The sequence below is a fragment of the Oncorhynchus keta genome, chromosome 18 (genome assembly GCF_023373465.1).
Source record: "Oncorhynchus keta strain PuntledgeMale-10-30-2019 chromosome 18, Oket_V2, whole genome shotgun sequence".
Classification (NCBI taxonomy): Eukaryota; Metazoa; Chordata; class Actinopteri; order Salmoniformes; family Salmonidae; genus Oncorhynchus; species Oncorhynchus keta.
Genome location: NC_068438.1, coordinates 47,969,364 through 47,997,360, shown reverse-complemented (window position 1 = coordinate 47,997,360; position 27,997 = coordinate 47,969,364). Strand labels below are relative to the sequence as shown.

At 42.2% G+C, this 27,997-nt stretch overlaps 1 protein-coding gene and 2 long non-coding RNA genes across 56 annotated transcripts; 1 reads left to right on the top strand and 2 right to left on the bottom strand.

Annotated features, from left to right (window-relative positions):
• Positions 1-1,626: 1,626 nt before the first annotated feature.
• Positions 1,627-27,365, bottom strand: LOC118377601 (aldehyde dehydrogenase family 3 member A2-like). 50 transcript variants are annotated; one of them, XM_052468634.1, is made up of 16 exons: positions 23,275-23,458; positions 22,771-22,973; positions 22,286-22,414; positions 21,797-21,899; positions 20,391-20,476; positions 11,513-11,721; positions 11,128-11,245; positions 5,822-5,963; positions 5,508-5,674; positions 4,682-4,781; positions 4,149-4,454; positions 3,671-3,972; positions 3,177-3,289; positions 2,892-2,979; positions 2,670-2,757; positions 1,627-2,598 (listed from the first exon to the last, which is right to left on the bottom strand). In XM_052468634.1, the coding sequence occupies exons 1-11, from the start codon at positions 23,318-23,320 to the stop codon at positions 4,207-4,209; spliced, it is 1,551 nt and encodes a 516-aa protein (XP_052324594.1). In that variant the 5' UTR covers positions 23,321-23,458; the 3' UTR covers positions 1,627-2,598; positions 2,670-2,757; positions 2,892-2,979; positions 3,177-3,289; positions 3,671-3,972; positions 4,149-4,206. The 50 variants fall into 50 exon arrangements, with proteins under 50 accessions (XP_052324594.1, XP_052324634.1, XP_052324611.1 ...); XM_052468674.1 differs by lacking the exon at positions 23,275-23,458 and adding exons at positions 24,948-25,024; positions 27,348-27,365 and having other exon boundaries at positions 1,627-2,979; XM_052468651.1 differs by lacking the exon at positions 2,892-2,979 and having other exon boundaries at positions 1,627-2,828; positions 3,068-3,197; positions 3,696-3,779; positions 3,864-3,909; positions 4,057-4,454.
• LOC127908867 (uncharacterized) lies at positions 13,516-15,105 on the bottom strand. 2 transcript variants are annotated; one of them, XR_008068802.1, is made up of 4 exons: positions 14,534-15,105; positions 14,408-14,470; positions 13,841-14,029; positions 13,516-13,651 (listed from the first exon to the last, which is right to left on the bottom strand). It is a non-coding gene; the product is annotated as an uncharacterized LOC127908867 (long non-coding RNA). The 2 variants fall into 2 exon arrangements; XR_008068803.1 differs by lacking the exon at positions 13,516-13,651 and having other exon boundaries at positions 13,822-14,155.
• Positions 15,114-16,771, top strand: LOC127908868 (uncharacterized). Of its 4 annotated transcripts, XR_008068804.1 has the most exons (4): positions 15,114-15,351; positions 15,432-15,591; positions 15,912-15,991; positions 16,152-16,771. It is a non-coding gene; the product is annotated as an uncharacterized LOC127908868 (long non-coding RNA). The 4 variants fall into 4 exon arrangements; XR_008068806.1 differs by lacking the exon at positions 15,912-15,991; XR_008068808.1 differs by lacking the exon at positions 15,114-15,351 and having other exon boundaries at positions 15,365-15,591.
• Positions 27,366-27,997: the final 632 nt, after the last annotated feature.

Here is a 27,997-nt window from a genome sequence, read left to right as displayed (position 1 = left end):
ATCTGCTAACCATGTGACCAATAACATCTCCTCACCATGTGACCAATAACATATGCTAACCATGTGTATGTGACCATTAACATCTGCTAACCATGTGAACAATAACATCTCCTCACCATGTGACCAATAACATCTGCTAACCATGTGTATGTGACCATTAACATCTGCTAGCCATGTGTATGTGACCATTAACATCTGCTAACCATGTGTATGTGACCATTAACATCTGCTAACCATGTGACCAATAACATCTCCTCACCATGTGACCAATAACATCTGCTAACCATGTGTATGTGACCATTAACATCTGCTAACCATGTGTATGTGACCATTAACATCTGCTAACCATGTGTATGTGACCATTAACATCTGCTAACCATGTGTATGTGACCATTAACATCTGCTAGCCATGTGTATGTGACCAATAACATCTGCTAACCATGTGTATGTGACCAATAACATCTGCTAACCATGTGTATGTGACCAATAACATCTGCTAACCATGTGTATGTGACCATTAACATCTGCTAACCATGTGTATGTGACCATTAACATCTGCTAACCATGTGTATGTGACCAATAACATCTGCTAACCATGTGACCAATAACATCTGCTAACCATGTGTATGTGACCAATAACATCTGCTAACCATGTGTATGTGACCAATAACATCTGCTAACCATGTGTATGTGACCATTAACATCTGCTAACCATGTGTATGTGACCAATAACATCTGCTAACCATGTGACCAATAACATCTGCTAACCATGTGTATGTGACCAATAACATCTGCTAACCATGTGACCAATAACATCTCCTCACCATGTGACCAATAACATCTGCTAACCATGTGTATGTGACCATTAACATCTGCTAGCCATGTGTATGTGACCAATAACATCTACTAACCATGTGTATGTGACCAATAACATCTGCTAACCATGTGTATGACCAATAACATCTGCTAACCATGTGTATGTGACCAATAACATCTGCTAACCATGTGTATGACCAATAACATCTGCTAACCATGTGTATGTGACCAATAACATCTGCTAACCATGTGTATGTGACCAATAACATCTGCTAACCATGTGTATGTGACCAATAACATCTGCTAACCATGTGTATGTGACCAATAACATCTGATTTGAGTATGAGTCCGTTAGTGGGACAACAAACTTCTTTGTCAGCATCCTAAATGGCACCAGTTTTTAATCAGTGGTTTTAGAGAGCCAATGGCACCCTATTCCCTATGTAGTGCACTACGTTTGACTAGAACCTGGTCAAAAGTAGTGCACTAAATAGGGAATAGTGTGCCATTTGTGATGGACGCTACATCTCCTCTCTCTTCCTTGGATCACCGGTCACTGAGAGGTTGTCGTTATTTAAACCAGTCAGGACCGAGACGCCCCAGTCCCTCCCTCTGCCCTCACACAGGCCACTATGGTATTTAAGTAGGAGGGGCTGTAGTGACCGGTCAAGCTAAGACAGGGATCTATTGTGGTGATCTCAACTGTTTCATAGTATCCACTTTTGGGATATGTCCAGAATGGCACCCTATTCCCTATGGCACCCTATTCCCCTTTTGACCAGGGTCTAGTCAAACGTAGTGCACTATTTATTTTACCTTTATTTAACTAGGCAAGTCAGTTAAGAACAAATTCTTATTTTCAATGACGGCCTAGGAACAGTGGGTTAACTGCCTGTTCAGGGGCAGAACGACAGATACCTTGTCAGCTCGGGGATTTGAACTTGCAACCTTCCGGTTACTAGCCCAACACTCTAACCACTAGGCTACCCCTGCCGCCCCACACATAGGGAATAGGGTGCCATTGGCTCTCTAAACCATTGATTAAAAACTAGAGCAGGAAGGCCTATGAGCAAACTCAGTCTGACCCCCCCTGGGAACAACAGTTACCAGGATATATATTTTGAAATCTGAGTTTATAGTTTGGGGCGGCAGGTAGGCTAGTGCTTAGAGCGTTGGACTAGTAACCGAGAGGTTGCTGGATCGAATCCCAGAGCTGACAAAGTAAAAATCTGTCGTTCTGCCCCTGAACAAGGCAGTTGTTCCCCGGTAGGCCGTCATTGTAAATAAGAATCTGTTCTTAACTGACTTGCCTAGTTAAATTAATAATTTGTTAAGTGTTGCAGTGTCTTGCATCCTCAATTTTACATCTCCCAACACATAGAGATGTTTTGATCAACTAAAACCTTGTGATTGGAGGCTTCCTGACCACATGTACATGGCACCTTGGGGATATGGTCTAATTACCATTGAAAAACATTTTGGAAATGTGTTTTAATTCATGTTGTTATCCCCCCGGACAAAATGCACATCTTGTTTGACATAATATTTCAATTAAATATCTGACCTGTACTATAGTCTATCTATCTGACCTGTACTATGGTCTATCTGACCTGTACTATAGTCTATCTAACCTGTACTATAGTCTATCTGACCTGTACTATAGTCTATCTATCTGACCTGTACTATGGTCTATCTGACCTGTACTATAGTCTATCTGACCTATACTATGGTCTATCTGACCTGTACTATAGTCTATCTGACCTGTACTATAGTCTATCTGACCTGTACTATAGTCTATCTATCTAACCTGTACTATGGTCTATCTATCTGACCTGTACTATAGTCTATCTGACCTGTACTATGGTCTATCTGACCTGTACTATAGTCTATCTATCTGACCTGTACTATAGTCTATCTGACCTGTACTATAGTCTATCTGACCTGTACTATAGTCTATCTATCTGACCTGTACTATAGTCTATCTGACCTGTACTATAGTCTATCTATCTAACCTGTACTATAGTCTATCTGACCTGTACTATAGTCTATCTGACCTGTACTATAGTCTATCTGACCTGTACTATAGTCTATCTGACCTGTACTATAGTCTATCTGACCTGTACTATAGTCTATCTATCTGACCTGTACTATAGTCTATCTGACCTGTACTATGGTCTATCTATCTGACCTGTACTATAGTCTATCTGACCTGTACTATAGTCCATCTGACCTGTACTATAGTCCATCTGACCTGTACTATAGTCTATCTATCTAACCTGTACTATAGTCTATCTGACCTGTACTATAGTCTATCTGACCTGTACTATAGTCTATCTGACCTGTACTATAGTCTATCTGACCTGTACTATAGTCTATCTGACCTGTACTATGGTCTATCTATCTGACCTGTACTATAGTCTATCTATCTGACCTGTACTATAGTCTATCTGACCTGTACTATAGTCTATCTGACCTGTACTATGGTCTATCTGACCTGTACTATAGGCTATCTATCTGACCTACACTATAGTCTATCTGACCTGTACTATAGTCTATCTGACCTGTACTATAGTCTATTTGACCTGTACTATAGTCTATTTGACCTGTACTATAGTCTATCTATCTGACCTGTACTATAGTCTATCTGACCTGTACTATGGTCTATCTGACCTGTGCTATAGTCTATCTGACCTGTACTATAGTATATCTATCTGACCTGTACTATAGTATATCTATCTGACCTGTACTATAGTCTATCTGACCTGTGCTATAGTCTATCTGACCTGTACTATAGTCTATCTATCTGACCTGTACTATAGTATATCTATCTGACCTGTACTATAGTCTATCTAACCTGTACTATAGTCTATCTATCTGACCTGTACTATGGTCTATCTGACCTGTACTATAGTCTATCTGACCTGTACTATAGTCTATCTGACCTGTACTATAGTCTATCTGACCTGTACTATAGTCTATCTGACCTGTACTATGGTCTATCTGACCTGTACTATAGTCTATCTGACCTGTACTATAGTCTATCTGACCTGTACTATAGTCTATCTATCTGACCTGTACTATAGTCTATCTGACCTGTACTATAGTCTATCTGACCTGTACTATAGTCTATCTGACCTGTACTATAGTCTATCTGACCTGTACCATAGTCTATCTGACCTGTACCATAGTCTATCTGACCTGCACCATAGTCTATCTGACCTGTACTATGGTCTATCTGACCTGTACTATAGTCTATCTATCTGACCTGTACTATAGTCTATCTGACCTGTACTATAGTCTATCTATCTGACCTGTACTATAGTCTATCTGACCTGTACTATAGTCTATCTATCTGACCTGTACTATGGTCTATCTGACCTGTACTATGGTCTATCTGACCTGTACTATGAAGGCAGCCATGGCAGAGAACAGGGCCAGTAGTGCCATGCGTCTGAGCCGGCGCAGGTTGACCCGCTTCAGGAGGAAGAAGCGTGCCCAGCCCAGCTTCTTAGCCGTGTGGGGCGGGTAACGCATGGCGTTGGCATCCTCCAGGTTGAGCTTCTTAATGAGACAGGCACGCAGGTGGCTGAGCTGGTCAAAGCCGTGCTGGCTGTGGTAGCGTCCCATACCACTGTTACCTTGGGGAAGGGAGGGAGGGAGGGAGGGAGGGAGGGAGGGAGGGAGGGAGACACACACACACACACACACACACACACACACACACACACACACACACACACACACACACACACACACACACACACACACACACACATCAGGTCAGGTACTAACAAGGGTGCCATTAAGACACACACATAACACACATATCAGTATCATATGTGTGTGTGTGTTGGTGTTAACTTACCCACCCCTCCGAAGGGGAGAGCACTGACAGTGAAGTGGACCAGACAGTCATTGGCCACTAGGGCCCCACTAGAAGTCTCTGCTATCACCCTCCTGATCAACTAGAGGTGGAGGGAGGGGGAGAGAGAGGGAGGGAGGGGGAGAGAGAGAGGGAGGGAGGTAGAGAGAAGTGGAGAGAGATGGAGAGAGGGGGAAAGAGAGGGAGAGAGGGGGAAAGAGAGGGAGAGAGGGGGAAAGAGGGGGAGAGAGGGTGAGAAGGGGGGAGAGAGGGTGAGAAGGGGGAGGGGGAAAGAGGTGGGGAGAGGTGGAGAGAAAGGGAAGTGGAGAGAGGGAGGGAGAGAGAGGGAGGGAGAGAGGGTGGGAGATGGAGATAGAGGAAAGAGGGAGGTGTAGAGAGGGATGTGGAGAGAGCGGGAGGGATGTGGAGAGAGGGAGGGTGGGAGGTGGAGAGGGAGGGAGAGAGACAGAGAGAGACAGAGGGAGAGAGAGAGAGGGAGAGAGAGAGAGGGAGGGAGAGAGACAGAGAGAGGAAGGCGGAGAGAGGGAGGGAGAGACAGAGAGAGACAGAGGGAGAGAGAGAGAGGGAGAGAGAGAGAGAGAGAGGGAGGGAGAGAGAGGGAGGGAGGTGGAGAGAGAGGGAGACAGAGAGGGAGAGAGAGAAAGCGAGAGAGACAGCGAGTCAGAGGGAGGGAGACAGACAGACACTAACTTAGTATTTAACGTAGGTCATAAGTCATATTCATTCATATGGATATGTTTCATTAGTTAAAGTTGCATTAGTTTAATCTTACAGACCTTAGCTTTGATTTGACTTCTATGGTCTTTACCTTGTTGTCAGGTGAGAACACGTAGAGGGCCAGAGGCTTCTCTCTCTCATTGATGAACTGTATAGCCTCGTCAACTCCACTAACAGTGACAATGGGGAGCAGGGGACCAAAGATCTCCTCTTGCATCACCTTGGAGCCCCCTGTCACGTCCTTCAGCACCGTGGGGGCTGAACACACGCGCACATTGAGAAATAACACAATAACACACACAGTGAGCCGACACAAAGGGGCAGGAAGGCTCGTGAATACTACAAACTTGAGAAATAACACACACACACACACACACACAGCCAACAGGGGCCTCGTTAACGTACCTATATAGCATTGTGACTGGTCGCTGTCTCCTCCGATGACCACAGTACTCCCCTCGAGCAGTGACATCACCCTCTGGAAGTGGCGCTGGTTAATGATGCGTCCGTAGTCCTCGAAGGACTTTGGGTCGTCCGTATAAAACTCCTAACACCAGCCCAAAGGTCAAATACACGATTGTGAATGATGATTAAAATGCAGCTAGAGGGCCGAGTGAAAGTCTGCACCCCCTTGAAGGTTTTTCCTTAACATAAAAAGGAATGGAATTATACTTTTTCCCCCTCTATTTACCAGTATTGTGGTGGCAGCATCATGTTATGGGTATGCTTGTCACCGGCAGGGACTGGGGAGTTTGTCAGGATGAAAATAGATATGAAAAGGAGCAGAGCCCAGGTAAAAAGTTTGAGGAAAACCCCACCTCAGTCTCTAGAGTTGTATTTTTCTACGGGACAACGACACAAATGTTTACGCAAAAGTAGTGTCGAGTGTTCCTGAGTGGTCTCAGTTCAGACATAAATCTGCTTAAAATAAAAAACAGAGACAAGGTTTAAATAACACTGTCCATTAATGATCCCCAACCAAATTTACTGAACCTGAGCAATTTTGACATCTAGTATTAACTCAAGGGGGTTGGATTTATCCAATTATCATATTTCAGTTTTTTTTTCTTAATTTGGAAAATGTTCTAGAATTTTATTTTACTTTGAAAATGTGGAGTAGGATGTGTAGATTTAAATGTGGAGTAGGGTGTGTAGATTCAAATGTGGAGTAGGGTGTGTAGATTTAAATGTGGAGTAGGGTGTGTAGATTCAAATGTGGAGTAGGGTGTGTAGATTCAAATGTGGAGTAGGGTGTGTAGATATGATGGAACACACATTTAAATGTGGAGTAGGGTGTGTAGATATGATGGAAAACACATTTAAACGTGGAGTAGGGTGTGTAGATTTAAATGTGGAGTAGGATGTGTAGATTTAAATGTGGAGTAGGGTGTGTAGATTCAAATGTGGAGTAGGGTGTGTAGATTTAAATGTGGAGTAGGATGTGTAGATTTAAATGTGGAGTAGGGTGTGTAGATTTAAATGTGGAGTAGGGTGTGTAGATTCAAATGTGGAGTAGGATGTGTAGATTTAAATGTGGAGTAGGGTGTGTAGATTCAAATGTGGAGTAGGGTGTGTAGATTCAAATGTGGAGTAGGGTGTGTAGATATGATGGAACACACATTTAAATGTGGAGTAGGGTGTGTAGATATGATGGAAAAGGGTGTGTAGATTTAAATGTGGAGTAGGGTGTGTAGATTTAAATGTGGAGTAGGATGTGTAGATTTAAATGTGGAGTAGGGTGTGTAGATTTAAATGTGGAGTAGGGTGTGTAGATTTAAATGTGGAGTAGGGTGTGTAGATTTAAATGTGGAGTAGGGTGTGTAGATTTAAATGTGGAGTAGGGTGTGTAGATTTAAATGTGGAGTAGGGTGTGTAGATTTAAATGTGGAGTAGGGTGTGTAGATTTAAATGTGGAGTAAGGTGTGTAGATTCAAATGTGGAGTAGGGTGTGTAGATTTAAATGTGGAGTAGGGTGTGTAGATTTAAATGTGGAGTAGGGTGTGTAGATTTAAATGTCGAGTAGGATGTGTAGATTTAAATGTGGAGTAGGGTGTGTAGATTTAAATGTGGAGAGGGTGTGTAGATTTAAATGTGGGTGTGTAGATTTAAATGTGGAGTAGGATGTGTAGATTTAAATGTGGAGTAGGAGTAGGGTGTGTAGATTTAAATGTGGAGTAGGGTGTGTAGATTTAAATGTGGAGTAGGGTGTGTAGATTTAAATGTGAGTAGGGTGTGTAGATTTAGTAGATTTAAATGTGTAGATTTAAATGTGTAGATTTAAAGTAGGAGTGTGTAGATTTAAATGTGGAGTAGGGTGTGTAGATTTAAATGTGGAGTAGATTTAAATGTGTAGATTTAAATGTGGAGTAGGATGTGTAGATTTAAATGTGGAGTAGGGTGTGTAGATTTAAATGTGGAGTAGATTTAAATGTGGAGTGTGTAGATTTAAATGTGGAGTAGGGTGTGTAGATTTAAATGTGGAGTAGGGTGTGTAGATTTAAATGTGGTAGATTTAAATGTGGGTGTGTAGATTTAAATGTGGAGTAGGGTGTGTAGATTTAAATGTGTAGATTTAAATGTGGAGATTTAAAGGGTGTGTAGATTTAAATGTGGATTTAAAGTAGGGTGTGTAGATTAAATGTGGAGTAGGGTGTGTAGATTTAAATGTGGAGTAGGGTGTGTAGGTGTAGATTTAAATGTGTAGATTTAAAGTAGGGTGTGTAGATTTAAATGTGGAGTAGGGTGTGTAGATTTAAATGAGTAGGGTGTGTAGATTTAAATGTGGAGTAGGGTGTGTAGATGTAAATGTGGAGTAGGGTGTGTAGATTTAAATGTGGAGTAGAGTAGGGTGTGTAGATTTAAATGTGGAGTAGGGTGTGTAGATTTAAATGTGTAGATTTAAAGTAGGGTGTGTAGATTTAAATGTGGAGTAGGGTGTGTAGATTTAAATGTGGAGTAGGGTGTGTAGATTTAAATGTGGAGATTTAAAGGGTGTGTAGATTTAAATGTGTGGATTTAAAGTAGGGTGTGTAGATTTAAATGTGGAGTAGGATGTGTAGATTTAAATGTGGAGTAGGATGTGTAGATTTAAATGTGGAGTAGGGTGTGTAGATTTAAATGTGGAGTAGGGTGTGTAGATTTAAATGTGGAGTAGGGTGTGTAGATTTAAATGTGGAGTAGGGTGTGTAGATTTAAATGTGGAGTAGGGTGTGTAGATTTAAATGTGGAGTAGGGTGTGTAGATTTAAATGTGGAGTAGGGTGTGTAGATTTAAATGTGGAGTAGGGTGTGTAGATTTAAATGTGGAGTAGGATGTGTAGATTTAAATGTGGAGTAGGATGTGTAGATTTAAATGTGGAGTAGGGTGTGATTTAAATGTGGAGATTTGATTTAAATGTGGAGTAGGGTGTGTAGATTTAAATGTGGAGTAGGGTGTGTAGATTTAAATGTGGAGTAGGGTGTGTAGATTTAAATGTGGAGTAGGGTGTGTAGATTTAAATGTGGAGTAGGGTGTGTAGATTTAAATGTGGAGTAGGGTGTGTAGATTTAAATGTGGTAGATTTAAAGGGTGTGTAGATTTGAATGTGGAGTAGGGTGTGATTTAAAGATTTAAATGTGGAGTAGGGTGTGTAGATTTAAATGTGGAGTAGGGTGTGTAGATTTAAATGTGGAGTAGGGTGTGTAGATTTAAATGTGGAGTAGGGTGTGTAGATTTAAATGTGGAGTAGGGTGTGTAGATTTAAATGTGGAGTAGGGTGTGTAGATTTAAATGTGGAGTAGGGTGTGTAGATTTAAATGTGGAGTAGGGTGTGTAGATTTAAATGTGGAGTAGGGTGTGTAGATTTAAATGTGGAGTAGGGTGTGTAGATTTAAATGTGGAGTAGGGTGTGTAGATTTAAATGTGGAGTGGTAGATTTAAAGGGTGTGTAGATTTAAATGTGGAGTAGGGTGTGTAGATTTAAATGTGGAGTAGGTGTGATTTAAATGTAGATTTAAATGTGGAGATTTAGGATGTGTAGATTTAAATGTGGAGTAGGGTGTGTAGATTTAAATGTGGAGTAGGGTGTGTAGATTTAAATGTGGAGTAGGGTGTGTAGATTTAAATGTGGAGTAGGGTGTGTAGATTTAAATGTGGAGTAGGGTGTGTAGATTTAAATGTGGAGTAGGGTGTGTAGATTTAAATGTGGAGTAGGGTGTGTAGATTTAAATGTGGAGTAGGGTGTGTAGATTTAAATGTGGAGTAGGGTGTGTAGATTTAAATGTAGGAGTAGGGTGTGTAGATTTAAAAACGTGTGTAGATTTAAATGTGGGTAGGGGTGTAGATTTAAATGTGGAGTAGGGGTGGGTAGATTTAAACGTGGAGTAGGGTGTGTAGATTTAAACGTGGAGTAGGGTGGGTAGATTTAAACGTGGAGTAGGGTGTGTAGATTTAAACGTGGAGTAGGGTGTGTAGATTTAAACGTGGAGTAGGGTGGGTAGATTTAAATGTGGAGTAGGGTGTGTAGATTTAAACGTGGAGTAGGGTGTGTAGATTTAAATGTGGAGTAGGGTGTGTAGATTTAAACGTGGAGTAGGGTGTGTAGATTTAAACGTGGAGTAGGGTGTGTAGATTTAAATGTGGAGTAGGGTGTGTAGATTTAAACGTGGAGTAGGGTGTGTAGATTTAAACGTGGAGTAGGGTGTGTAGATTTAAACGTGGAGTAGGGTGTGTAGATTTAAATGTGGAGTAGGGTGTGTAGATTTAAACGTGGAGTAGGATGTGTAGATTTAAACGTGGAGTAGGGTGTGTAGATTTAAACGTGGAGTAGGGTGTGTAGATTTAAATGTGGAGTAGGGTGTGTAGATTTAAATGTGGAGTAGGGTGTGTAGATTTAAACGTGGAGTAGGGTGTGTAGATTTAAACGTGGAGTAGGGTGTGTAGATTTAAATGTGGAGTATGTGGGTGTGTAGATTTAAACGTGGAGTAGGGTGTGTAGATTTAAAGGGTGTGGAGTAGTAGGGTGTGTAGATTTAAACGTGGAGTAGGGTGTGTAGATTTAAATGTGGAGTAGGGTGTGTAGATTTAAACGTGGAGTAGGGTGTGTAGATTTAAACGTGGAGTAGGGTGTGTAGATTTAAACGTGGAGTAGGGTGTGTAGATTTAAACGTGGAGTAGGGTGTGTAGATTTAAATGTGGAGTAGGGTGTGTAGATTTAAATGTGGAGTAGGGTGTGTAGATATGATGCTCAAGGGGGTGTTGACTTTCTACAGGCACTGAGTGAATTACAGCTGCTGTCAACTTCTTTAAGAACAGGGAGCCTAGTGGTTAGAGCGTTGGGCCAGTAACCGAAAGGTTGCTGGATCGAATCCCTGGGCTGACGAGGTAAAAATGTGTCATCCCAGCCCCCGAACAAGGCGGTTAAACCCACTGTTTCCCTGGTATGCCATCATTGTAAATAACTGACTTGCCCAGTTAAATAAACAATTAAATAGAACTTAAGAGGAAGTGAATTACAGCTGTTGACTTGTTTAAGAACAGACGTGACACTGATCTTAGTTACCGGATAAAGGTTCTGTATGAGTGGTCTGGAGTCAACACCGGTACTAACCTACTCCTTGTACTGTGGGTCAGATGAAGTAGTGGAATGTTAATTACCCTACTGTATGTGTAAGCCCCATTCTGCCACCATTTCTATTCCAACTCATTTGTATAATCTATGCTGACTATGATACCGTGATGCATTTCCTGATCTCCTCCACCACTCTGTCCTGGATGCTGGGTTCACACAGGATGTAGTCTGGGGCGATGCATGTCTGACCACAGTTCACAAACTTCCCCCAGGTGATACGCCTGGGGAAACACAGAGGAGTAAATGGGCTTCTCATCTGAGTAAAGTAACAGCTCAAAGACCTCAAAGCTGTTCTCATCTCAGTCTTTGAGCTGTTCTCATCTGAGTAAAGTATGAAACGATCTTTGAGCTGTTCTCATCTGAAACAGTCCTTGAGCTGTTGCAGTGACACTGCCCACAATATACAATTTCCAAGATTTTAGATGACCAGGGACAAAATGACACAGATCGAATAACTCTCAAGGAATATGGGGCAGTCTGCCACTGACCGGCACGCAACTCTGAGGTCGACGTCCTTATCGATGTAACAGGGGCTCTTCCCCCCCAGCTCCAGGGTCACAGGGGTGAGGTGTCGGGCTGCGGCCTCCATCACCAGTTTACCCACAGTGCTGTTCCCTGTGTAGAAGATGTGGTCAAAACGCTGACGCAGCAACTCCTGGGTCTCTGAGACACCCCCACACACTACAGGGTACAGCTCCTGGGGAGGACACACACACACACACACACACAAACTTCAGTTTCCTCTCACCATGAACAGAAGCCTACGACACAAGAGGGTGTGAAATGAGAATTGAAAGGAAACACAGTGGCCTTCAGACAGGATTCACACTCCTCGACTTTCCCCACCTTTTGTTGTTACAGCCTGAATTTAAAATGGATTTGATTGGCCTACACACAACAACAACAACAACAACAACAACAACGCCCTACAATGTCAAAGTGGAAATATGTTTGTTCTAATTTTTTACTGATTAATAAAAAAAATAAAAAGCTGAAATGTTTTGAGTATTCAACCCCGTTGTTATGGCGATGCCTCAATAAGTTCCGGAGTAAAGCCTTGCTTAAAAAGGTCACGTAAATATGTTGCATGAACTCACTCTGTATGCAATAGTGTTTAACATGTTTTTTTTAATGACGACCTCATCTCTGTACAACACACATACAATTATCTATGAAGTCCCTCAGTCGAGCAGTGAATTTTAAACACAGATTCAACCACAAAGACCAGGGAGGTTTTCCTGCAAAAGAGGACACCTATTGGTAGATGGGTAAAAAATAAAATAATAATAATAATAATAATTAAAAAGCAGAAATTGAATTTCCTTATGAACATGGTGAATTTATTAACTACACTTTGGATGGTGTATCAATACATCCAGTCTGTAACAGCTTTCTTCCTGGGAAGGAGAGGAGGACCAAAATGCAGCATGGTTATTTATAAACATCTTTAATGGAAGATGAAACCGTGAACACTATACAAAATAAGAAACCGTGGAAAACCAAAACAGTCCTAACTGGTACAAAACACAGAGACAGGAACAATCACCCACAAAATAACCACAGAACATGGCTGCCTAAATATGGTTCCTAATCAGAGACAATGATAAACACCTGCCTCTGATTGAGAACCACTCCAGGCAACCATAGACTTTCCTAGACAACTCTACTAAACACAAACCCATAAATCTAATAAACCCCTAGACAAGACGAAACACAATAAATCACCCATGTCACACCCTGGCCTAACCAAAATAATAAAGAAAACACAGATAACTAAGGCCAGGGTGTGACACAGTCACTACAAAGATACAGGCGTCCTACCTAACTCAGTTGCCGGAGAGGAAGGAAACTGCTCAGGGATTTCACCATGAGACCAATTGTAATTTTAAAAAAGTCACAGTTTAATGGCTGTGATGAGAGAAAACTGAGGACGGATCAACAACATTGTAGTTACTCCATAATACTAACCTAATTGACAGAGTGAAAATAAGGAAGTCTGTTCCAAAACATGCATCCTGTTCGCAACAAGGCACTAAAGTAATACTGCAAAAAATATGGCAAAGCAATTCACTTTTTGTCTTGAATACAAAGTGTTGTGTTTGGGGCATATCCAATACAACACATTACTGAGTCCCACTCTCCATATGATCAAGCATAGTGGTGGCTGCATCATGTTATGGGTATGCTTGTAATCGGGATAATAAAGAAACGGAATGGAGGTAAGGACAGACAAAATTCTAGAGGAAAACCTGGTTCAGTCTGCTTTCTACCAGACACTGGGAGATTAATTCACCTTTCAGCAGGACAATAACCTGGTTCAGTCTGCTTTCTACCAGACACTGGGAGATTAATTCACCTTTTAACAGGATAATAACCTGGTTCAGTCTGCTTTCCACCAGACACTGGGAGATTAATTCACCTTTTAACAGGACAATAACCTGGTTCAGTCTGCTTTCTACCAGACACTGGGAGATTAATTCACCTTTTAACAGGACAATAACCTGGTTCAGTCTGCTTTCCACCAGACACTGGGAGATTAATTCACCTTTCAGCAGGACAATAACCTGGTTCAGTCTGCTTTCCACCAGACACTGGGAGATGAATTCACCTTTCAGCAGGACAATAACCTGGTTCAGTCTGCTTTCTACCAGACACTGGGAGATTAATTCACCTTTCAGCAGGACAATAACCTGGTTCAGTCTGCTTTCCACCAGACACTGGAAGATGAATTCACCTTTCAGCAGGACAATAACCTGGTTCAGTCTGCTTTCCACCAGACACTGGGAGATTAATTCACCTTTCAGCAGGACAATAACCTGGTTCAGTCTGCTTTACACCAGACACTGGGAGATGAATTCACCTTTCAGCAGGACAATAACCTGGTTCAGTCTGCTTTCCACCAGACACTGGGAGATGAATTCACCTTTCAGCAGGACAATAACCTGGTTCAGTCTGCTTTACACCAGACACTGGGAGATGAATTCACCTTTCAGCAGGACAATAACCTGGTTCAGTCTGCTTTCTACCAGACACTGGGAGATGAATTCACCTTTCAGCAGGACAATAACCTGGTTCAGTCTGCTTTACACCAGACACTGGGAGATGAATTCACCTTTCAGCAGGACAATAACCTGGTTCAGTCTGCTTTACACCAGACACTGGGAGATGAATTCACATTTCAGCAGGACAATAACCTGGTTCAGTCTGCTTTCTACCAGACACTGGGAGATTAATTCACCTTTCAGCAGGACAATAACCTGGTTCAGTCTGCTTTCCACCAGACACTGGGAGATTAATTCACCTTTCAGCAGGACAATAACCTGGTTCAGTCTGCTTTCTACCAGACACTGGGAGATTAATTCACCTTTCAGCAGGACAATAACCTGGTTCAGTCTGCTTTCCACCAGACACTGGGAGATGAATTCACCTTTCAGCAGGACAATAACCTGGTTCAGTCTGCTTTCTACCAGACACTGGGAGATTAATTCACCTTTTAACAGGACAATAACCTGGTTCAGTCTGCTTTCCACCAGACACTGGGAGATGAATTCACCTTTCAGCAGGACAATAACCTGGTTCAGTCTGCTTTCCACCAGACACTGGGAGATTAATTCACCTTTCAGCAGGACAATAACCTGGTTCAGTCTGCTTTCCACCAGACACTGGGAGATTAATTCACCTTTCAGCAGGTCAATAACCTGGTTCAGTCTGCTTTCTACCAGACACTGGGAGATTAATTCACCTTTCAGCAGGACAATAACCTGGTTCAGTCTGCTTTCTACCAGACACTGGGAGATTAATTCACCTTTCAGCAGGACAATAACCTGGTTCAGTCTGCTTTCCACCAGACACTGGGAGATTAATTCACCTTTCAACAGGATAATAACCTAAAACACAAGGACAAATCTACACTGGAGCTGCTTACCAAGAAGACAGAGAATGTTCCTGACTGACCGAGTTTTGACATAAATCTTCTTGAAAATCTATGGCAAGACATGAAAACGGCTATCGAGCAATAATCAGCAACCAATTGGACAGAGCTTGAAGAATTTAGAAATGAATAATGGGCAAACGTTGCACAATCCAGGTGTGGAGAGCTCTTAGAGACTCACCCAGAAAGACTGTAATCGCTGTTAAAGGTGCTTCTACAAAGGACTGACAATCCAGGTGTGGAGAGCTCTTAGAGACTCACCCAGAAAGACTGTAATCGCTGTTAAAGGTGCTTCTACAAAGGACTGACAATCCAGGTGTGGAGAGCTCTTAGAGACTCACCCAGAAAGACTGTAATCGCTGTTAAAGGTGCTTCTACAAAGGACTGACAATCCAGGTGTGGAGAGCTCTTAGAGACCCACCCAGAAAGACTGTAATCGCTGTTAAAGGTGCTTCTACAAAGGACTGACAATCCAGGTGTGGAGAGCTCTTAGAGACTCACCCAGAAAGACTGTAATCGCTGTTAAAGGTGCTTCTACAAAGGACTGACAATCCAGGTGTGGAGAGCTCTTAGAGACTCACCCAGAAAGACTGTAATCGCTGTTAAAGGTGCTTCTACAAAGGACTGACAATCCAGGTGTGGAGAGCTCTTAGAGACCCACCCAGAAAGACTGTAATCGCTGTTAAAGGTGCTTCTACAAAGGACTGACAATCCAGGTGTGGAGAGCTCTTAGAGACCCACCCAGAAAGACTGTAATCGCTGTTAAAGGTGCTTCTACAAAGGACTGACAATCCAGGTGTGGAGAGCTCTTAGAGACCCACCCAGAAAGACTGTAATCGCTGTTAAAGGTGCTTCTACAAAGGACTGACAATCCAGGTGTGGAGAGCTCTTAGAGACCCACCCAGAAAGACTGTAATCGCTGTTAAAGGTGCTTCTACAAAGGACTGACAATCCAGGTGTGGAGAGCTCTTAGAGACTCACCCAGAAAGACTGTAATCGCTGTTAAAGGTGCTTCTACAAAGGACTGACAATCCAGGTGTGGAAAGCTCTTAGAGACTCACCCAGAAAGACTGTAATCGCTGTTAAAGGTGCTTCTACAAAGGACTGACAATCCAGGTGTGGAGAGCTCTTAGAGACCCACCCAGAAAGACTGTAATCGCTGTTAAAGGTGCTTCTACAAAGGACTGACAATCCAGGTGTGGAGAGCTCTTAGAGACTCACCCAGAAAGACTGTAATCGCTGTTAAAGGTGCTTCTACAAAGGACTGACAATCCAGGTGTGGAGAGCTCTTAGAGACTCACCCAGAAAGACTGTAATCGCTGTTAAAGGTGCTTCTACAAAGGACTGACAATCCAGGTGTGGAGAGCTCTTAGAGACCCACCCAGAAAGACTGTAATCGCTGTTAAAGGTGCTTCTACAAAGGACTGACAATCCAGGTGTGGAGAGCTCTTAGAGACTCACCCAGAAAGACTGTAATCGCTGTTAAAGGTGCTTCTACAAAGGACTGACAATCCAGGTGTGGAGAGCTCTTAGAGACTCACCCAGAAAGACTGTAATCGCTGTTAAAGGTGCTTCTACAAAGGACTGACAATCCAGGTGTGGAGAGCTCTTAGAGACTCACCCAGAAAGACTGTAATCGCTGTTAAAGGTGCTTCTACAAAGGACTGACAATCCAGGTGTGGAGAGCTCTTAGAGACTCACCCAGAAAGACTGTAATCGCTGTTAAAGGTGCTTCTACAAAGGACTGACTTGAGGGTGGGAATACTTATGTCAATGTGATATCTGTATTTCATTGTCAATACGTTTGCAAAAATGTTTTTAAAAAACATGTTTCACTTTGTCTTTATGGGGTGTTGTGTGTAGATAGTTGAGATGTTTTATTTATTTCATCCATTTTGAAATCAGGCTGTAACAACAAAATGTTTCACCAAGATAGAAGTATAACTCGAGAAACGTAAGTAAGCAGAATATATACAGGGTCAGTTCCATATTAACAATGTACAGGGATACTGGAGTGATAGAGGTAGATATGTAGAGGGGGAAGGTGACTATATACAGGGTCAGTACCATATTAACAATGTACAGGGATACTGGAGTGATGGAGGTAGATATGTAGAGGGGTAAGGTGACTATATACAGGGTCAGTACCATATTAACAATGTACAGGGATACTGGAGTGATAGAGGTAGATATGTAGAGGGGGAAGGTGACTATATACAGGGTCAGTACCATATTAACAATGTACAGGGATACTGGAGTGATGGAGGTAGATATGTAGAGGGGTAAACATACTATATACAGGGTCAGTTCCATATTAACAATGTACAGGGATACTGGAGTGATGGAGGTAGATATGTAGAGGGGTAAGGTGACTATATACAGGGTCAGTTCCATATTAACAATGTACAGGGATACTGGAGTGATAGAGGTAGATATGTAGAGGGGGAAGGTGACTATATACAGGGTCAGTTCCATATTAACAATGTACAGGGATACTGGAGTGATAGAGGTAGATATGTAGAGGGGGAAGGTGACTATATACAGGGTCAGTACCATATTAACAATGTACAGGGATACTGGAGTGATGGAGGTAGATATGTAGAGGGGTAAGGTGACTATATACAGGGTCAGTACCATATTAACAATGTACAGGGATACTGGAGTGATGGAGGTAGATATGTAGAGGGGTCAGGTGACTATATACAGGGTCAGTACCATATTAACAATGTACAGGGATACTGGAGTGATGGAGGTAGATATGTAGAGGGGGAAGGTGACTATATACAGGGTCAGTACCATCTTAACAATGTACAGGGATACTGGAGTGATGGAGGTAGATATGTATAGGGGAAGGTGACAGGGATACTAGAGTGATAGAGGTAGATATGTATAGGGGAAGGTGACAGGGATACTAGAGTGATAGAGGTAGATATGTAGAGGGGGAAGGTGACTATATACAGGGTCAGTACCATCTTAACAATGTACAGGGATACTGGAGTGATGGAGGTAGATATGTATAGGGGAAGGTGACAGGGATACTAGAGTGATAGAGGTAGATATGTATAGGGGAAGGTGACAGGGATACTAGAGTGATAGAGGTAGATATGTAGAGGGGTCAGGTGACTATATACAGGGTCAGTTCCATATTAACAATGTACAGGGATACTGGAGTGATGGAGGTAGATATGTAGAGGGGTAAGGTGACTATATACAGGGTCAGTTCCATATTAACAATGTACAGGGATACTGGAGTGATAGAGGTAGATATGTAGAGGGGGAAGGTGACTATATACAGGGTCAGTTCCATATTAACAATGTACAGGGATACTGGAGTGATGGAGGTAGATATGTATAGGGGAAGGTGACAGGGATACTGGAGTGATAGAGGTAGATATGTAGAGGAGTCAGGTGACTATATACAGGGTCAGTACCATATTAACAATGTACAGGGATACTGGAGTGATGGAGGTAGATATGTAGAGGGGGAAGGTGACTATATACAGGGTCAGTTCCATATTAACAATGTACAGGGATACTGGAGTGATAGAGGTAGATATGTAGAGGGGGAAGGTGACTATATACAGGGTCAGTTCCATATTAACAATGTACAGGGATACTGGAGTGATGGAGGTAGATATGTATAGGGGAAGGTGACAGGGATACTGGAGTGATAGAGGTAGATATGTAGAGGAGTCAGGTGACTATATACAGGGTCAGTACCATATTAACAATGTACAGGGATACTGGAGTGATGGAGGTAGATATGTAGAGGGGGAAGGTGACTATATACAGGGTCAGTTCCAGTACCATATTAACAATGTACAGGGATACTGTAGTGATGGAGGTAGATATGTAGAGGGGGAAGGTGACTATATACAGGGTCAGTTCCAGTACCATCTTAACAATGTTCAGGGATACTGGAGTGATGGAGGTAGATACTGTATGTACAGGGATACTGGAGTGATGGAGGTAGATACTGTATGTACTGTATGTACAGTGGTTCTGTAGCTCAGTTGGTAGAGCATGGCGCTTGTAACGCCAGGGTAGTGGGTTCGATTCCCGGGACCACCCATACGTCGAATGTATGCACACATGACTGTAAGTCGCTTTGGATAAAAGCGTCTGCTAAATGGCATATATTATTATTATTATTATTACAGGGATACTGGAGTGATGGAGGTAGATACTGTATGTACAGGGATACTGGAGTGATGGAGGTAGATACTGTATGTACAGGGATACTGGAGTGATGGAGGTAGATACTATGTACAGGGATACTGGAGTGATGGAGGTAGATACTATGTACAGGGATACTGGAGTGATGGAGGTAGATACTATGTACAGGGATACTGGAGTGATGGAGGTAGATACTGTGTACAGGGATACTGGAGTGATGGAGGTAGATACTATGTACAGGGATACTGGAGTGATGGAGGTAGATACTGTGTACAGGGATACTGGAGTGATGGAGGTAGATACTGTATGTATAGGGGGAAGGAGACATCAGGTTATGTGATAAACAGAGTAGCAGGAGTGTACAGTATATGATGATTGTAAGTGTGTGTGTGTATGTGTAGAGTCAGTATAAATGCATATTATGCGTGTGTGAGCAGATGATGGAGTGTGTGTTTGTGTGTGTGTAGAGTCAGTATAAATGCATATTATGCGTGTGTGAGCAGATGATGGAGTGTGTGTTTGTGTGTGTGTAGAGTCAGTATAAATGCATATTATGTGTGTGTGAGCAGATGATGGAGTGTGTGTTTGTGTGTGTGTAGAGTCAGTATAAATGCATATTATGCGTGTGTGAGCAGATGATGGAGTGTGTGTTTGTGTGTGTGTAGAGTCAGTATAAATGCATATTATGCGTGTGTGAGCAGATGATGGAGTGTGTGTTTGTGTGTGTGTGTAGAGTCAGTATAAATGCATATTATGCGTGTGTGAGCAGATGATGGAGTGTGTGTTTGTGTGTGTGTAGAGTCAGTATAAATGCATATTATGCGTGTGTGAGCAGATGATGGAGTGTGTGTTTGTGTGTGTGTAGAGTCAGTATAAATGCATATTATGCGTGTGTGAGCAGATGATGGAGTGTGTGTTTGTGTGTGTGTAGAGTCAGTATAAATGCATATTATGCGTGTGTGAGCAGATGATGGAGTGTGTGTTTGTGTGTGTGTTGGAGTGACAGTGTGTAGGGGCCATGTGAGTGTGCGTAGAGACAGTGCAAAAAAAAATAAGAATAAAATTACAATGGACACCTCAGATAGTTCGTGTAGCCATTTTGTTAGCTATTTAGTTAGCAATTTAGCAGTCTTATGGCTTGGGGATAGAAGCTGTTCAGGAGCCTGTTGGTGTAAATGTAGAATAGGTCAAATGGTTTCTGAAGGCTGTGTAAAGGAGTAAACATGCATCTGATAGGGATTTGATGCTAGTGAAGTGACCTTGTCCAGGTAGAGAGGGAGCAGTTCCTCCATGACCTTGGCTGAATGAGAGCTGACCTCTGACGGCTTAACCACAGCAGCATTACCTGAGGGATGGAGAGATGGGAGGGAGGGATGAGGGAGGGAGAGATGGGAGGGAGGGATGGAGGGATGCATGAGATAGGAGGGAGGGAGGGATGAGATGGGAGAGATGGAGGGAGGGATGGATGAGGGAGGGATGGATGAGGGAGGGATGGATGAGGGAGGGATGGAGGGATGAGGGAGGGATGAAGGAGGGATGGGGGGAGGGATGGATGGAGGGATGAAGGAGGGATGCAGAAGAGAGGTGGTATTAGACAGTGAATGTGTAATCATAACAGCGTGATGTGAGGATTCTGTGTTATGCACTATAGCCTGTTACCATATATGTGATTGAATATGATCTGCTGTTGGCTTGTGTGGATGTATGTATGTGATATGCAACATAGCTGACTTGAGACATTGTTAACAGTTTCAGGGCCATGGACCTTTCTCATGATGGAAAAATACAGAATAACATGAAAACGGACACATACAGAACGTAGTGTAGGGAACAAACGGTCTTTTGTTAGATAACAGGAGCCAGGTGTGAAATAACTGTATCGAGCATGGGCGCATAGATATTCTTCACAACTACAACGACTGACCGCTGAAGCGCCCGGGGGCTGGGACCAGCTCGGGCGCCAACAATCAACGATAGGCTGGGTGAGTTTAAACCACGCCCAGTCTCTACTCTGACAGGGCGGCTCGGAAGCAGGAATTACTTCTGTCAGTATATTATAATATCTTTGTCAGGAACAAGTCAGTTCTCTGTTTTGCCTTGCGAGGTGTGACAGAGAGCCCGTATATACGAAAACTGCATTTACCACTTATTGCTTAGCTAATAAAAAATACATAGCATACAATCGGTGACTCAGTGTCATACTTATCCTGATACCAGATTCGATTGACGCAACCCTAACAGTTACAAGACTGTGTTAGCTCTATGCTAGCCTGCTGAGATAAAGCCTAGGCATTAGCTCTATGCTAGCCTGCTGAGATAAAGCCTAGGCATTAGCTCTATGTTAGCCTGCTGAGATAAAGCCTAGGCATTAGCTCTATGTTAGCCTGCTGAGGTAAAGCCTAGGCATTAGCTCTATGTTAGCCTGCTGAGGTAAAGCCTAGGCATTAGCTCTATGTTAGCCTGCTGAGGTAAAGCCTAGGAATTAGCTCTATGTTAGCCTGCTGAGGTAAAGCCTAGGCATTAGCTCTATGCTAGCCTGCTGAGATAAAGCCTAGGAATTAGCTTGGGGAGCTAACACAAGTTTCCAAGTCTCAGGCAAGGTTATTCATCACGCGAGCATTGTTTACACACAAAACCACCTCCATTACGTTTTCTACTACAGTACCTGCAGCAATAGCCGCGACCAGGGGCTGGAGGGTCACTGCCCAGGGATAGTTCCAGGCCCCGATGATGAGGACCACTCCCAGAGGCTCTGGCTGGATGTATACCTGTGACAAGACGTAGACTATGTTTTTAATCCATGATTCCCCATCCTTCATATGTTCTGTAGGGGTGGCAGGTAGCCTAGTGGTTAGACAGTTGGGCCAGTAACCGAAAGGTTTCTGGATCGAATCCATGAGCTTCCCCTGAACAAGGTAAAGCCTCGGAACCCACTGTTCCTAGGCCGTCATTATAAATAAGAATTTGTTCTTAACTTACTTTTTTTTTTAAATGTAAACGTTCTAAGTTGTATTTTATGTAATGAGATTACAGGACATAAAAATACATTTAGGTAGAAACAGACAAAGAGGTCCGATGGGCCCTGGTCACAAGTAGTGCACAATATAGGGAATAGGCTGCCATTTGGGACCCTCCAATGTTTATCTTGTCTTACCTCGTCTAAGATGGTGAGGAGGCTCTTCTCTACAGGCCGAGGGGCAGCCCATTCTGCTAGCCTCTCCACAGCCACGTCAATCTCCCCTTCCAGACCCAGGGTCTCAAACAACTCTGTGCTGTGTTCAGTCTGCAGCAGGTCAAGGACACACCATTACACCAATCAGTCAGTCAGACAGTCATATTTATATAGCCGTTTTTACAAAAACATTGTCACAGAGTGCTCTACAGTAGGTTAACACATAGTTATAAGTGGGTTATAATTATAATTAGATGTCCAGACTACATATTAACTTATTCTAAAAACTACTTATGAACCATTTAAAATCCCCTTAAAGGATACCTTTATGTAAATTGTCAAATTAAACTCTCAAATGTTAACCTATTCCCTTTATAGTGTGCTACTTTTGACCAGGACCCAGGGCTCTAAAGTAGTGCACTATAAAGGGACTAGGGTGTAATTTGGGACGCTACTCCAACGCTCACCTTGTTAAGGTCCTTATTAACAGCGTCTGCAATGTCCTTGCGTCTCTCTGTGATGAAACGGTGCAGGTTCTTAAGCTGGTGAACTCTGAACTTCAGGGGTTTCGACATACCGGTCTGGAAGGCCCTCCTTGCCCTCTCTACCACCAGCTGTTCCCGAGACATTCTACTACCGCACTGGGTCAAGGACTGGTAGAACAGGGACACTAACGAAATGCATTATTGGGTTAGTAGCTAACGTTACATGTTGTGTGCTACAGAGGTACAGTGTGTGTGTGTGTGTGTGTGTGTGTGTGTGTGTGTGTGTGTGTGTGTGTGTGTGTGTGTGTGTTATCAACACGGAGATAAGGATGCCTCTCTTATATTTCTACTCGTACATAACTATAGGGTAGGAATGTCAAAGTGTATTCATTAAAGCCAGTAGCCTAATAGGAGGAATCAACAATAATGCCAAAGTATATGTCTATGTGGTAGTAATACACACTATTATAAGGCAAGGATCTTTACCAGGATATTGCTGTAGGCTTCTCGATTCCAAAACAACACCTAGCATTAAGAGACTGTATAATCCTGGAGTTTTGCCATTCAAATAAAGGGGCTGAGCTACTAGCCGACGTTAGCTAAATGGCTAACAGCTAAAAAAACAACAACAACAACAACATTGAATTACAGAACCGTTCATATTTGAAGGCAACTAAAATGGCAAACCCAGATTTTCCTAGCAATACCTTGTAAATCAGCAGAGAAATCTGGTATATTTTTGAACGAACGTTTGCACTTCAATAGTGCAACACTGTAGCATCTCACCTCAGTAGTAGCTTTCGTCCTGTTATCCGACAAAATTATAACAGTAACACCACGTCATCGGAGGGGGAAGGGCCACCACAGCGAACACCATGGCGGTTGGTTAAGCAATATGTCAATCCAACTCGAGAAGCAAGGTTTGTCAAATGACAAGTGTAGATCGTTTGACTCTTGCCCATTTGGGAAGTAGGCGCCGCCTATTCGATGGTGCCCACAGATGATAGAACAAAGAGACAGATGTTTTCACCGGATGTATAAATCTGTAGCATCCGGTTGGAATTTTCATTCCCAAATATGGTGAGGGGAGGAAGCTCAGTCAGAGAATAAGAGGCGAAGAGAGAAGTTTCACTCTCGCCAAAATCTGTCCAAAATAAACCCAATTCGTTTCTACAGTAGCTGTGCGTAGGTAACATCATCGAGGAAGACAAGACAGAAAAAAATAAGCTATACAACCTAGGTGTTGTGATAATTGCGTTGTTTGCTCTATAACCTGTTAGTTCATATACCTTGCCACTGTGATATATAGGCCTAGACAATAAGACACTGTGGCAGAATAAATTCAACCACACCTTTGTTTAATCACAAAACCAGAGAGCAACAACTGTCTGTTGAAGTCCACAAAGCATATTCCATGTAACAAACAATTTTGTGATGTTACCTGCCTACATAAAGACTTGAAATCATTGGCCACTTTAATAAATGGAACACTAGTCACTTTAATAATGCCACTTTAATAATGTTTACATATCTTTTATTACTCATCTCATATGTATATACTATATTTTAAAGCATCTACTGCATCTTGCCTATGCTGCTCTGTCATTGCTCATCTATATATTTATATTTTCTTATTCCTTTACTTATATGTGTGTGTATTAGGTATTTGTTGTGGAATTATTAGATAATACTTGTTAGATATTGTTGCACTGTCGGAACTAGAAGCAAAAGCTTTTTTCTACACTCGCAATATAATCTGCTAACGATGTGTATGTGACCAATAAAATTTGATTTGATTTGATTTACATGACCTACAGCAATGTCTAAGAAAATTCATGTTTCTGACATTTTCAGACTACAAAACAACTATTGATTTAGAACCACAGAGAGTTACCCGCAAGAGGCAAAGTCAACAGGAGCTGCCTCCACTGTTCCAGCACCATTTCAATGAAAACATTTCAACATCTTCAAATCACCTCTGCTTAGTCTAACACAGTGACAACTGAAGATACCAAAAACAATTTCGTCCAATCAACATAAGCTAGATATGATATGGCTGTCCATGATTTCTGTGTGTGTGTGTGTGTGTGTGTGTGTGTGTGTGTGTGTGTGTGTGTGTGTGTGTGTGTGTGTGGAAAAGTAGAAAAAACATGACTCACCCTACTTGTAGAGAAACGCCAATGTCCTCCTCCTCTCGTTCATGTTGACGAAGCGGTCTATGACTCTGTCTATGACTCTGTCATACAGTACACTCTTTTAGTTTAGTTGTCCTAGGCTACCTGGCTAAAATGCTCGCTAGCCTAGCTTCCTTTCATGGGCAACGATGAGCCAACTCGTTAAGATTAGCGTACTACATCTAACTACATATTGAACTTCCATCCTCTCAGGCCAGAGGCACAACAATTTATGAATTTATGCATAGATCAGATTTGCCATTTTAATCATTGGCCAGTAAGGAGAATTAAGTAAAACCACAAGTCCAAATCTATATCTCCATACATGGCAAATTTAGGGAAGGGTACATTTCAGCTAGCTGGATAGCCACCGGAGGACAATGACACAACGAGATACAACAATTCAAGTTTTTTCTGACAATGTGATTGGTCTGAAGCCAAATCCAAACCTTTTTTTGGACCATTCACATTCGAGCTCACTCAGTTTAAATCAACTCTGATTTGCAATTATTTTATCCTTTTTTTTTTATCAAGGGAGACCAAATGCTCACTGGCTTCGCTAGCTTTCAATGGGATTATTTTGAACCTAAGCTTGTCGCATGCATTCCAGGCTTTGGGACAACGACTCCCATTGTTAAAGCGGAGACATGAGCATCTCGTCATTATACAGTGCATTTGGTAATTATTCAGACCCCTTCACTTTTTACACATTTTGTTACGTTACAGCCTTATTATTCTAAAATGGATTAAATCAGGTTTTTTTTTCTCTCATCAATCTACACACAATACCCCATAATACACAATGACATAATTGCAGGAAATTTGTGATAAATTCCCAACATTTTCTCTCCGTCCCCAAGGGAAAATGTGTAGAATTGCCAAAAAGTTACTTTAAAAAACGTAGAGGCTACTTCTGTCAAGAGGGGTGCAAAAAATGAATAAAAAATTGCACGTGAAGGGGGGTACCAAATCTCGCTTAGGGCCCAAAATGCTATAGCTGTACATGCTATACACTCGCAAACTGAAAGCATATGTACAATTTATTGGTTAAGAGAGAGGACTCAAATATCACCTTCATTTGTAGCTTTATCATCGCTGCAAAGTTGGTTCCAGTTTCAGTCATTTCTTTGGCCACGTTCGCGTGGGTCTAACAAAAACACCTTAATAATAATATAATAATAATAATAATATGACTGGTTAACATATGGAATTGTTTTAAGGTGGTGGGTTGACATATGGAATTGTTTTAAGATGGTGGGTTGACATACGGAATTGTTTTAAGATGGTCACACCAAGGATAATTTAGTTATTTGATTTAGAATTTTAGGACCCCGGGAAATCACAGATTTCCTGCAATGATGTCATTGTCATTATGGGGTATTGTGTGTAGATTGATGAGAGAAAAAAAACGAGTTAATCCATTTTAAAATGTATGCTAATTAGATTTACGCGGGGGCGTGGACATCAACTCTAGGTTAAGAAGAGAAATTGTAGAAATAGGCGGGGTTTATGATTGTGGCTGTGGTAACTAGTGACATTAGTTACTAGTTTCATGCAGCCTACCAGAGAAGTTCTTCCCCTGTCATATTAATTTGTAGCCCAGATGCTACAGACAAAAGTTGGTACATCAGCATTACTGACTTCAGACGAGTCCCATGACACTTGTTGGGGGTCGTAGACCAAAACGGAGCACACCATTGTGTTCGTGAGAGTCTCCCCTCTGTACGCGGATATGAGAAGGCCGATCTTCAAGATGTCACCTGGTCTGACAAACAGTGCTGTAGCTCTGCCCACTTTCCCCTGCACAATAGGAAGGGCGACGTAGGTGGATGCGGTGGATTGAGATGAAGTCAATGCAAGAAAGCAGATATTTCTAGCTTAAATTGACAGATTTTGTGGCCGATTTATTTACTATGTCACTTATATGGATGCGCCGGTGCATCAATAGACTCTAGGGGGGTTAAATAATCGAAATCAACAAAACATACTGTAGCAATCTTTGCTTTCCACATTGGCGGGATTGCGTAGGTGGTTTGCCTTTCACGCTGGAGACCCAGGTTCGCCGTTCGCTACACTGGTGTCAGAAGTGGGATGGTGGCTGTGAGGCAGTCGGAACACATGGCCCCAATGTGTGAGGGGCGCTGAGGTTAGTCGAAGCACGTACCTTCCCGTCTAGTGATTCTCGCCACGTCACAATTAGTTATCGAGCCATCTTACCAGCACCAGCTAGCTTTCTAGCAGGTTGTTTAATGAAGAAGATATACTTTTTTTGTTTAATGAACATGTTATATTTGTGAGATTAGAACAATTTTCCAATGATAACTAGCTATATTTATCGACAAAAACAGAATCATACAATAAATCACCCAAAAATTGCTCACTCACCATAACAGCAGATTGGTTAAATGATCCTTTTGTAGCATGCAGCAGGTTAGAAATAAAATGTAAGCCCCGCCCTCGTAATTGAGTCAACCAACCACATTAATTCTTTCTTCGGGACAGAGCTGCCTTCATGCCCGCGTTCATATATTGTCGGGTAAATCGTAAATACGACCTTCCTACTGGGATATATGCACGTGAATACCCCTCCAACTTGTCGTTACGACTAGGAAACTTGGCCATGATCTCTCTCCCACATGCTGAACACTGACTTCACGCACCATAAACATGACCGTGATTTCGGGTGGTCAATGGTGAGAACGGATCTTGCTTTCCTTCTGAGCTCCGAGCACTCGAACGCTCCAAGTCGTTCCTCCGGTCACTGCGACAGGACGTTAACGCGACATAAGTACATTAGACATGACATTAAATGAGCACCTGCACATAGCACTAGCTAAGCCTGTAATAGTGTCTTTACATAAACACAGCACTAACTAAGCCTGTAATAGTGTCTTTACATAAACACAGCACTAACTAAGCCTGTAATAGTATCTTTACATAAACACAGCACTAACTAAGCCTGTAATAGTGTCTTTACATAAACACAGCACTAACTAAGCCTGTAATAGTATCTTTACATAAACACAGCACTAACT

What these genes read in the sequence shown, in the direction of transcription:
- LOC118377601 (XM_052468657.1), bottom strand. Translation starts at nt 23,320, where the DNA reads ATGCTAGGTGTTGTTTTGGAATCGAGAAGCCTACAGCAATATCCTG. An exon ending in TCCCTCTCTACCTGGACAAG is followed by an intron (nt 11,722 to 20,390) that starts GTCACTTCACTA and finishes TGTCCTCCCCAG; the next exon opens with GAGCTGTACCCTGTAGTGTG. An exon ending in AGATCAGGAAATGCATCACG is followed by an intron (nt 5,964 to 11,127) that starts GTATCATAGTCA and finishes GGCTGGTGTTAG; the next exon opens with GAGTTTTATACGGACGACCC.